General features: G+C 37.8%; 1 protein-coding gene across 1 annotated transcript in view; it reads left to right on the top strand.

The window, feature by feature from the left end:
* ATG7 (autophagy related 7) overlaps window positions 1–12,836 on the top strand; it is a gene marked incomplete at its 5' end in the record, with an annotated part of 90,581 nt that overhangs the window by 36,331 nt on the left and 41,414 nt on the right. The window contains one exon of the mRNA XM_084269401.1: window positions 3,468–3,590. Coding sequence (XP_084125527.1) covers window positions 3,468–3,590 — 123 coding nt within the window. The remainder of the gene's footprint in view (window positions 1–3,467; window positions 3,591–12,836) is intronic.

Below are 12,836 nucleotides of genomic sequence, written 5' to 3'. Positions count from 1 at the left end.
CTTCCAGGTGATTCATGCAGAGCTAACACTAGGCTTTGGGTATGGCAGCACAGCCATGCAGTCTGCTTTGTGGAGTATGTAAGCATTCATTTCTAGCTTGGAATATAACTGGGAAACACAGAGAGGGTAAGCACCTCTCTGAGATAAACCAGGGCCGTTCCTGCAGAGCACCCTGGCACGCTGCAGCGATGTGCTTACTGAGGAAGCAATACCAGGAAATTTTCACTTCAGGTTGAGTCACAGTTCTTTGGAAAGAGGATCAAGGCATAGTTAGCCTAGTAACAAAATCAATCAGATTTGATAGACTTCTTGTGTATAGTAAGGTTGCACTGGGTTCCCTGCTCTGTTCATAATATTTGCATAACCCAAGGTGTGGAATACATCTTTCAGCATTTTTTACCTCTGAGAAGAGGCTGGAGTATTTTATTATTGTCATCCCTGCATTTCTTTGATATGCTGTAATATTTTAGAGTAAGGCTGTGGTTTCATTGTGTATGAGCTGTGTATTGTCTCAACATACTGTGAGCTATAATCTGGCCTACATCACTAAAAAGATGTCTCTTAAGCTCTGTATTGTGGTTCCAACCTATTAAAGCAATAGCAACACGTTTGATAATCTGATGGCTTTGAGGATTGCACACCAGCAGAGCTGTGAATGTAATCCAGGGTTATTAATTGATGTCTGTATGCAGTGTGTTGCAAAGAGCCAGATGCAAGAGACTTCTGCACATCTGGTTGTTTTATTAGAATTTTGCAAGGCTGAGTAGTCCTTAAATTATGTGTGTAGATCCACTCCAGGTTCACTCTGTAATGAATAATATGAGGAGGACACATCTCGAATGGAAGGCTGAAGTTGTCCAGTTCTTTACATTGCACTGGAAACAGATGAGTTTGTCTTGGTGTGTTTATCTCAGGAATAAAAACCACAAAAAACCCAAAGAAATGCACCTAAGGAATTTTTTAATATCTTTTGGTTTTTTTTTTTTCTTTTTAAATTTCTGATCATGGGTGATTTAACAAACAAACAAAACCCCAGGTATAGAAAAAAAAAAACCTTTAAAGTACAGGGAATATTTACTCCAGACTAAGTAAGGGAAAGTGTGGTCAAGGAGGTGCCAAAGGTTTGTCATAGTAACATTTGTTGTCTTTATAGTTGCATTTCAGTTGTTCCTTCTTGTGGTTTTGTGGGTTTTTTGAAACCTAAATATGCAGACGTTTTACTCTAAGGTCTGAGTGGAGATCCCAGTCTGGTTTTATCAGTACACTTACAATTCTGTCAGCTCTACAGATAATTTTTTTAATGAGCTGGAATTCCTGTAGAACTCCATGTGAAAGCTCACTGGATGTGTTTTGTTCAAGAACACTGTTGGGTTGTGCAAGTTCCCACAGATTTAAGATTTATCAGTGCAGAGGTTGAGACCTTTAGGAATTGTCAAATTACAGAAGAGTAAGATGCTCAAACAACGGTGAATGTTTTCTTTGGGAGTGAGGGGGGGAGCAGGAGTTGTCTGTTTTAAGGTTGTTTTAAACCTTGGAAGGAAGCTCACTTGGTTGAATCACCCATTTCACAGTAGAACAAACTGCAGTTCTTCCAGGACGTGTTTTTTTTCTTCTTTTCCAGAAGAAATTAAGTCCTGTGGTTATGGGAAACTTCTTTGTCCAGTGAGAACGAATATATTTAAGGAGTGCATAAGATGTACAGATTCCTCATTCTGCTTCTTTCCCAAAATAAGGATAGAATATATACAGTGAAACTGCTCGTTCACAACCCCTGCAAGGGTGTTCTGTATTAAAGAACTTCCGATGTTCTATTTGGAATAGTTGTGGAAGAACTAAACCAAAACGAGGAGATACTCAAAATTTGCACAGATGACATATATGAAGATGTGGATGGGCACAATACTGTGATTATTTTGGTAATTTCTCCATCAGAGAATAAAGAATCTGCTGTTGATTTTAGGGCTTTTCCCATGGCTGGTCAGTTATACGGTTTGTGGTTTCTCTGGTCTTTAGCAAGTGTCGGGTTTATGCTGGAGCTGCACCCACTGCGGAGGATGCGTTTCTGAACGGTGTGATGTGACAGCAGGGCAGTGCTGCTGTCAAAGATGATTGGGAAACAGGGACTCATGCAGGGACTTGAGGCATGCAGAGGCTTTAAACGCATAGGAACCATGTATGTGGTTGGGAGGGTGAGAAACAGGAGTAGATTATTAGAATCAGCAACTGGAAGAGGTGCTGGCTTTTACAGATACTGGGTTTGGGAAATTGTCATCATTCTAAAAAATAACAGAAATTGTAGAAAATAACAGCCATCTGTGAAACTGCCTGATCATTAGCTCCCTCTCCTGTCCTTCTCTCACAACTCTTTCACAATGTTGGTTTGAGGAAGATGATGACTGAGATGACGTTGTAAGTGTTGTGAAAGACAGATGTAACTTACAGTTCAAGGTTTTGGCAGGCACTCAGTTTCATGGATAAAGTCATTCCATGGACTCTTCTTGCATCTTCTCTGTATGGGGCGATGCAGATCATCCTTCCCCTGTCTATTGATATCATATATACTGCTTCTTTGTATTACAATATTATCATGAGTTTCTGAAGCCCCTGATGCATCCTGCTCTGCTACCTGAATTTCTATGCAAAAAGCTGTGTTGCAGTCTGTCAAGTTCAGCTGTTTCATCTGAGACTGATGCCAGCCAAGCAGGATGCCACGATATGAAAATAGGAAAACAAGGGCACTGGGATTGTTCTTCCATAATTTCCTTCCATTTTATTGCTACCTGCTTTCACAAAACTTGTAGAATTGTGGTGTTCATTTTTTTTTTTTTAGTCTCCATCATGCTTGATTGAAACCAGCCTGCCAAGTAGTTAGTTAAAGTCACATGAAAATAAATTCTATATGGTCAGGGGCTTGAGAGGAGCATAGGGTAAAACCTTCCTCACAGTTCTTGTAGGAATCTGTATGATTCTCAAAGATAAACTGGGAAAAACAGTAGAAAATAGTACTTTAAGACACAATAGTTTCAGAACCACGAATCTCTGGAGATGGGAAGGATGTTGGACTTGGACACTGACTCGGAGAATTTTTCAGTCTGTCCCAGCATGGTTCTTCCACTAAACTGATACGTTGGAACAGTCTTCCACTGTGTTTTGTGTAACTCAAATATTCCTTTCATGACTTTGCAGCTAAATTTTTCTTCTTGCCATATAATCTGTCGTGTTATAAGCTTAAAAATACATTTAAACCAGCAAATTTAAACCTCAGTTCTCTTCCCTCTTACCTTCACCCTTTCCTGCTTCAGAGTTGAATTGTGAGAAATTATTCTTCTTGCTGCAATTTTTAACTGTTTACAGTCTACAGTAATTTCCAAGTGTTCCAAAAGATTGTATTTCTGTGAGAAAAATATGATAATGAATTACACTGTGGGATCTTAACTGGAATCCTTTTCTGTTTGTTTATTTGACAGGTCCTTGACCAGTATGAGCGAGAAGGGTTTAACTTCCTAGCTAAAGTTTTTAATTCTTCGCATTCCTTCTTAGAAGACTTGACAGGTCTAACTTTATTACACCAGGAAACACAGGCTGCTGAGGTAAGAGAATACCCTTTGGATGTTAAGAATAAACAGGTGGCAGTAAAGGGTGCTTGGTTTTATGTTCAGCTGTATAATCATGTGATTAAGTGAATCATTGATAGAATCGGGCAGGATGATTTACACAAACCACGTGCATGTTCCGTCCGCTGAGATAAGGTGTGTCCTCTTAATGGTGTAGAATAAGAAATGCTGTGGGATGCCAGAGATCATTCCTCTTTAAGAAAAGAGGATGGGATGCGTGCTAACAGCCAAATAGAAATGTGTGTCACTGTGATTCATTTTATTGTTGTCATATTTTGCAAAAATCACGGAAACATTTTAGGCGCAGTTGTTGCTTGACAGGTCTGAATTTCTGTCAGGAAAGTTCTGTTATCTTTTAGCATGTGGTTCACTGACAGTGTGAGCTGCAGCTTGTACAAGCATTACAAGGACTGTATGCAAGTAGTTAGTAGCCATGATAACACACAGCCCGGTATTACCTAAGAGCCACAGTATTTACACAGGTTCCTGGGTAGAACAGACACTCTTAAATTAATCATAACTGTTTACATCTGAGTTTTCAAGTATTGCTTTTAAAGAAAACAAGTGATTTACATGGCATAAAGGAAATCAATTATCACATTCAGTCCATCTAAAATGTAATTATTGTACTCTTTGATGGATATAACATGGGGAAAACAATCCTGCTTGTTTATCTAGTGCCAGAAGTTGTAATATGGAATGAGATGGGGATGTGTTTTGTTCTCATGGGAGATAACCCTGTCTGAATGAGTTGTGGTACTGAGTTTGCCCAGTAAAAAATTAAACATATTTGTCTTTGTATTGCATTTTAGTCATGATTTGTAATTCTTGCTCTGTCCACAAATATCTGTACTGTTCTATAATTTAATTTTGCTGCAGTCATATCATATGGATGTTTCCAAAGTTGGCTTCGTGAAGTGATTATTCAGTTACTGTAGCCTGTGGAAATGGTATAGCTGTTTTTTCAGCTGGAAATAGCTCAACAGAGCCGCTTTCAAAGTTTTTTGGGTTCAACAGTGAGGTCTGTGGAGTGAAATCGTTGCTCATAGGTGGAATAACAGACCTACAAATGATTTGCAAAGTGAATGCATTCACATTAGCCCAACTATGTAGACCCAATGACTTTTCTTGGTCGCTTCCCTGTGTATCACTGCTCTGTTTCTGTAAAAACTCACCTGTTTTATCAGGGTTGTCTATCTTAAGGGTCTTGATAAAGTTTGTCTGTTGTACCTTATTACTGATAAATGCAGATTGTTTGGAGGATTTGGACAGTCCTTACTTTCTTTGGATTCAAAGAGCTATTCTGTTTTACATTTTTACACTGGTGACTCTGCAAGATGAAGAGGTGGTTTTGTTGTCCTCTGCCACTCTGTCAGTACATAATCTTGGGCAGATTTAAAAATTTTTAGGTGTTCAAGAGTGTGCTTTGGGTCTATTTTCTGTTGAACTGTTGTTATATTTCGAACTCACTTCCATCATACAGTGCAGTGGGGGCAGTTTATATCACTGACTTTGAAGACTGCGAAGCAGCTTTTCAGGTGTCTGGCTGCTTTTCAGCTGTGTTTGGCAGAATGTAGAGGGATTAGATTTGTTAGGATCAGTGATCGTTGAGTTGGTTTAATGTCTTGATATGTTGCATTCTAAAAACTGCAACAAAAGCAGTGAGAAGGGTTTCATAAGGCCCTTATGGCCTGTTCTGGCAATTTGAGTATTCGACCATTCTATTGAGAAGTTACTTGTCTTTCTGCAACCCAAGAGATATTGTAGATGATTGTTGGGTTTGTCCATAAAAATGGCTTCTAATTAACAGAAGAATTTCCTTTCCTCCTGTCTAGTAAAATTTGACCAGTGCCACTGCTCCTCTGTATGAAAATAGACTTGTAAAGTTGCATGTCATCCAACCCGAAATTTACCCTGGTGATGTCATAACTGTGTTGTAATTCCATATATAAAATGACTGATGTTAGGCTAATAAACTTGAGTGTGATAGGGAAACTAGTCACTCTGCTTTAAAAGGATTGCTCTTTTAAATGTTGATTCATTAAGAACATTTAATTGAAGGGTTTGCTCCAAGGTTTCCATGGAAACATTACCTCCCTGCATGCGTAGTGCAGACCATGGTTGCTTGCATTGAAGCAATGCCATTTCTAGTAAGATGTGGGAGACTTTGCAGTTATTGAGTATCTTTTTTGCTTGCAGTATACAGTTTCCTCTTTCAGTGCTGTGCTGTTGACCTAAGTATTAATACCTTCCTGATGTACTTCACCTTATCTTTTTTTAAATGACTGATAAGAATATAATTGCAATTCATTGTGTGACTAGAGTAGGAATCATAACACAGATGTAGTTTGTTGCTCAAATTTGACACTAATAGCAGGGATTTTAGTCAATGAAGCACCTATTTCTGTAACATGAGGTGCATCAGGCAATGATAAATGTTCTACATATTCCTTAGCATGACAATTTACTCAGTAAATACCAAAATTAGCAAGTGTTTCTCTTCTGTCTTGAAATGACAGTAAATTTCAGGCATCTGCTTTTTCCACATCTGGCTTTAATTTAGGTCCTACAGGACTTTTTTTGCTCTTTTAATACCAGTTAGATATTTATGTGCCGCTTCAACAAGGGACACTGATGACACGCATGGCTTTGAAGGCCAGTAGAAGCTGTGGGAAACTCCCACATCAGCATTTAAGTCTTGTTTCCACTGGATACAGTTTGCTTTGGGAGCTGCCCAAGCTCATGTAAAAATGGCACTTCTATTTTCCAGATCACTTTGTCTCCTTGCCGCTAACCTCAACTTTTTGATGCTTGTTCAGTGTGTAGTCAGGCTTAGTAGCTGGGCTTGAAACAGAGAAGGCCTCTGTGTGTCTTGAGTTATTCATCAGAAAGTAGGGGCACTGATCTGGAGGCAGAAGAACGATGACCTGAATGACTTTCAGTTCAAAACATGGCTGGGCTGCCCAGTGATGGTTGCGTATCACCACTGTGCGTCTCTAAAACCAGCTGCCACATATGCCAGACTTAACGCTGCAAAGTATAAGGGATTTTGCTGGTGTGGAATGCTCCCTGTATTTAAGTTAGTCTAAAATTAAAGCTTTCCTGATACACACTCAACTGCTCAGCATTAAAGATTATTTTTTACTGATGTGGCACACTTCTGGAAGTGAAAACTCACACATTAATGAAGGTCTGCATTACTCCATAGCTGTGGAAGAACAGTTCCCATTTGAATTATTTTCTGAGAAGCTTGCTTCTTTAAGAGGACTTATTTTCAGGTTGCCCTTTTTCTTCAGAAGCAACTGAAGATATGGGAGTGAAACAATCTACTGAAATGTATTGATAGAAGAGGTGATAATAGGGGCAAAGTGAAATGGTTGTATAAATTCACTGTAGTATGTGCAGTTGAACTTCTATACGAGGCTTTTTCAGCTATATCCTTTTTCAGAAGTAGAGAAACTTAATTTCTTTCTGCTCTTAGTAAGACCCAAGTATTAAACATGCTTTTTGTCTTTGGATTTCAATTCCTGTTTTACTTGGATACTTCATCAAGATGCAAGAAAGCCTGAAGTACATTAATAAAAATTTTCACTTTGATTAAAACAGAAGAAGAAGTGGCAGAACTCTTCCAGTCTAAAAAGACCGTAAAGAATTTTGTAAGAAATTTATTCTAGAATAGAGTTTGTATTTCTGAATATGTTGGTAAAGATCAGATATTGATGTCAGCAGGTCATGATGTCAGTGTTTTTTTACTTCAGTAATGTCGTGCCTCAGGTTTTTTGTCTCTCATAATGTGTTCCATAGTATTTGTAGTTCCTATGGCAAGTTCTTGTGGTCAGCAAATGCACCCTACTTGGTATTTGTAAATCCTGCTGTGCTGGTTTTCTGTATTCCCAACAATGCAGAATAGAATCCTTGTCCCATGGAAGGTTAGGACTCTAAAAAAAAAAAGATCATGATAGTAAAACACTTTGAGCTCTTTCAATAGGAAAAAATATAGAAAATCGGTTTTTATTCTGATTCTTCACTTATTCGAACCTTTTCTGTTCAGCCATTTTTGGGGGGAACAGGACTTAGTTGTATAATAGGCAGCTGATATTAACAGCAAACTTTGTGTTTATCCAAATTTGGAAGAAAATTCAGAATTACCAATTTTCCAATGTGCTTTGCTATTAAAAATATCCTGCTTGTTTCTGATTCTGCATCATATTAAGCCATGTATTTGATGCTGAAACAATAACAGTTGAATAGCCAAAAGAACCCTACACCCAAACAAAACAGAAAAACCCAATTTCAACAATGTAATGGTAAATTCTGTAGCTGCTGCTTTTTCTGTTAACCAAGCAGTATTCAGAATTCAATTTTACTTGATGTTACAAAAATATTACTGATGGGTATGCCAAAATTAATACTTGAGACTTTTCTGTGTATGGGAGCTTTTCTGTTTTCCTCCATGTTTTTAATCTGATGCATTTCTGGAGAAATTCACTTTGACAGATTCAGGTCTGCCCTGGAATCTTTCTTAAGAGATTAAGAGATTAATCTGTGCTCTATCAGGAGGTGGGTTGGATTTTTCTTGTTGAGCTTACTCATGATGTCGATTAGTGTCATCATTTTTCTTCCTTCATCAGGCAGTATTGCTCAGATCTTCAAGTAATGGTGAAATTTTTTTTTCTGCAAAAGAAATTTCTCTTGAACTCAGTCCAAATGAGAAAAGGTTCTCTGCTACGGTAGATTTTTAAATGGATGGAAATTTAAAATGCATTCTGGTTATTATGTTTTGCTGTTACATGCCCAAAATAGCCTTAGTGAGTTTGTCCTTCAGCACAATGTTCTGCTGAATCCATGGTATTTCTGCTGTTGAAATTGTGCCAAGGAGAGGTAATTGTTACATCAGTGCAGAACGGTTCAAACTGAGGTTTACAGCTTTGAACAAGCCCAAGATGGTCTTTATGCTGACACCTTATGCTGCTCTTTGAAGAGTTCAGAAATCTCTGTGAAGTGTTTCCTCTGTTTTGTACCAAAGCATGATTGCTTTGTCTTTCCCCTCATAGTTTTACTCATAACATCAATTATTATCACTAATAATACACCAATGCTTTTCCTAGGACCAGCAGATGAGCAACTGATGGGCACAAACACGTTTCCTGATATATTCAAATAAATGTACGTTTGTCCCTTCAGGACAGAGAGGGCCATGTGCAGTCATTGTACTTAGCTGAAGCCAAGGGAAGGAAGGGGGAGGGAAAGTTAACTGTAGGCTTGTACAGAACGGAGAGGTTTCTTTGAGTGTATTGTACCACAGGAGTGCTTCAGGGAAGGTCTCAAGGATGGGAGCCTGCCAGTCACCTGAGCAGACAGCCCTCTAAGTCCAGAGCTTGGAGTGTTGCAAACATGCTTTCATCGGTCAATCCTCAACAGTGTTTGAATTCCAAAGAGAGGTTTATAGAAGTGAGAGCAGCTATAGAAACACTATCCATATCACTTCAAATGAATACATTTACATTGGCATAAACATCCTATGTCACTTTGCCTCAGAAACATGAAGTGACCTTAAATTTTTGGTTGCAAGTTCTGACTTCTAAACGCTGCCATCCTTCAATGACAAGAGTTACTGTTTAGCTGCATGGATAGCTTCTATAGTTATTAGTCAAATTAAATGAAGCTCTGGAAGTTCAAATGCAGGAATTAATGCTTGGGGTAGAGATAGAGGAAATGATGGCTATTCAGTGTAAAGATTTATTTTCTTTTAAATTTCAGTTGCTGTTGATAACAAGCTGTTTGTTTTTTGTTTGGTTTGAAGTTTCAAATCTATGGAAAAAATTTAGACTAAAACCACTGAAGGAAATGGAATAATGACGTTTGGGTTAGCAACAGATGGTAATTTTTTTTAAACTTCGTATGTATTTAACTATGAATTGCTGTCATAGTGCCAAAACACTGATAGAGTTTAAATCTATCTCTGTATAAAATTTCAGAGTAAACCTTGCATAGCTATAAAATGGAAAGTACTGCTATGAATAAACTTACAATCTCATCAGTTTTTATGTGAGGGGAAAAAGCTGTGCAACAAATAGCAGTCAGTACCTCATTTCATATGAGCTGTAAAAAAAATTAGCCTTAGTAATGTATCACTTTTCCAGGTGCTATGAAACTGCTGTAGCATTAATATTTAGTCTGTGTTCTTCATAATGTCTGTGCAGCTTTTGAGTACTGCAGCATTCTTTGTCCTCTTGATAACAGTATTGATCATATCAGACCTTCTCTACCAAGAGAGTCGTAGCTCAGTGTCTGTTACTAACGGTAACAGCACCTCAGGTACAATTGCAAAGTATCAACTGATAATTGATTGATACAGAGGTGCTTATGTCTCTATTGCATGGTATTATTTTTATTATATTATTTCTTAATAATATAGCATGTTATTGTATCATTTTCCATGTTTCCATTTCAGCTGCCCTCTATATGATTAAGGAAATACTATCCCAGATATTTTGCCTGCTCCATCAGTAGAACAGACACAAAATCTACTTGTCCAGGCACAAAATGTAATCCTGTATAACCTAAAGGTAAAGAAAGGTGATCAAAAGAGTTGAAAAAGTAACTAGTTTGCCCATGGAGATAGTTTTGCAAAATTATTTTCCTGCAACTCCCTAATGATCATCCAGAGTTTTAAGGTAAAGCAGTGCTGAACAGCCATGCCTAAAAACCAATACAGAGTCACTGGGGTATCACTTCAAAACAGTGGAGTTAGGAACATGGATTTCCTATAAATTCTGGCTTCATTTTCTAGGAGTCTCACACCTTAAAATTCTTGGGATTTATGCATGGAGGTCCTATAATCTTTCTTCATAATTGGATCCAAATGTTTCTGGTTTGTATCTCTTCTCTGTCATTGTTTAACTGTGATTGGGATCTGATTTTCTCTGCAAGGGCAGCACTAAGTTATTGATGTGATAAACAAAAAGAGAGTTATTGAGTGATTATGATGTTGTTCTTGTAGAAAAAATGTCTTAATGTGTCCTTCTGCTCTCAGCTTCTTTGATGCCCCAAATACTGAAATAATGCATTTTTATGCCCACAGATAAAAAAGTGATGAGACATAAGCTTCTTAAAATTCAAGTTGTGTAAAGGGGAGGGCAAGGAAAGGCAGCATAGCTTAATGGTGAACCCCTCTGCTCCAAAAATTAAATTCTCTGCAGCTTCTTGCACTTCCTCTTCATGGGAATAGAGGTGCTGATGAATTTGTCAGGTGTCCCTTTTTGCACAGGCTGTACCAAAAAATTCCCAGGTCTCCTTTACCCATGTGAATCATACATAGATGTGTCACACCTTACAGTGACTAAGTGCTCTTAAAATCACAGTGTATTCGAACTCGCTTTGTCTGCTAACATAACTCTTGATGTCTCACTATAAGGAAGCCCAGAAGAGCTTTATCAGTTAGAGTAGTAACAGGAAAAACAATGCTCATAATTCCTGAAGTAACCTCAGAAAGCTGTATCCATCAAAGAATGCAGTCCTTCTGCCGGCATTGTGGCAAGGACAGGAAAGTCAGTAAGCAAGAAACCGACGTTCATGATGTAATGGTAAAAATACTGTGAGGAGGGAATGAGTGTGTATCTGGAGATGGAAAGATGATCCTCTTGGTGTAGGGCTTTCAGTCTCCTCTCTGCCTTCCCAGAATGCTGGCTTCTTCTTTGCCCTTGCACTAATCAGTGTTCCTTTCTTGTGGGCTTTGGGATTTGATAGGTGGTGAAGACAAGAGTAGCGTTTTCCAATATATCCAGCAATTTTTGGCAGAGGAGGCTTTATAAAAAGAAAACTCTCTTTTGGTCTAGGCCACAATTTTGAACAAGGTGTATGACTGCTAAAACAGTATTTGGCAAATTAAGATAAGTGGCATTCTCTCTCTTTTTTGGGGGGTGGGAGGTTAAGCAGGGAAAGGGTATATTGATGTTCTAGAAACATTTTTCAACTTGTATTGACTGCTTTTCATCTAAAGGAAAAATCTCCAGTAAAGAATGAAGAAGTAAAATAATTTGGGTATTAAATCTCTTCCATTCCAATGCATTTTGTTACAATGAAGAATGAGTAGACTGTTCAAGATGCACTATATTATTCTCATGTGAAGAATTAGAAATTACACAACACAGACAAACATGCTGATAAACTTTGGTTTATAATTAAGAACATAAATTATACAATGTGCATCTCAGTGCAAGTCAACAGTTGCAGAGTAAATGGGCCCCTGTAGGTCATTTGAGTAAAAAAGAGAAAAAAAGTTTGCTGCTGGACAAATTACTACCAGATGGAGATTTCAATAAACACATACTGTTGTAGCCTTACCCAAAGGTGCTATGAATTTCTTGAGGCGAGTCTGCCTCTGCAGTCACTAAGCTGTTGAATGTGTGAATGTTAATTGAGTTACGCTATTATATATGAATACACTCCATCCCCCGGTTTTTAATGTACTTTGTTCATCTTGTAGAGCATTAAATGTTGTCCACAAGAGTATTTAATTATTAACTGTGTTTACATTCCTCTGACAGTGTATATTTCCTCTGGAAATGTCTCTAAAACTTCTCTTACAGCATTCATAGCAGAGTTGTGGAAGAGAAATTGTGCTGTCAATTATCACATGTGCACTGGTATTGAGTTATTGTCAACATGTACATTTGACTGCAAGACCTTTCTGTACACACAGTAGTAGCTTTTTTCCAATTTTATAAGCTATTGATTTTCCTGTAAATATAGGTGGAACTAATAAGTGGTAATAAATGGAGGTGATGCAATGCAAAGAGCTGTTGAAAAATCATGCAGATTTATCACAGCTGCTCTTTAATGCCAGTGATTGCTAATTCATGTTCAGAGGAGGCAGTCAGAGGAAATTTAAGCATCACACCATTTAATAACAAAACATCAACAGTAAGACCTACTCCTATGTGGAAATCTTATATAGAAAACCCTCCATAAATGACTTCTCAGCTTGTTTTCAGCATGCCTTAGGGTTTGTTTCTTTATGACGTATGGAATAAATTTACCAGCATGATTGTTTAAAGATTTGCATCCATATTGCTACTCAAATGCAAATCTTTTTAGCTAAACTTGACACTAATTTTGCAGAGACTTATAAAACAGGCACATTTGAATAACTTTTAAAATTAGTACTACCCTTGCTCTTAGTGGCCTGATTTTTCTTTCTGTTTGAGTATGTTCCTGGTA

Source organism: Gallinula chloropus, assembly GCF_964237585.1.
Source record: "Gallinula chloropus genome assembly, chromosome: 12".
NCBI classification, from domain to species: Eukaryota; Metazoa; Chordata; class Aves; order Gruiformes; family Rallidae; genus Gallinula; species Gallinula chloropus.
Note: the sequence above shows the minus strand (reverse complement) of the source record. Positions and strands in the feature narration are given on the sequence as shown.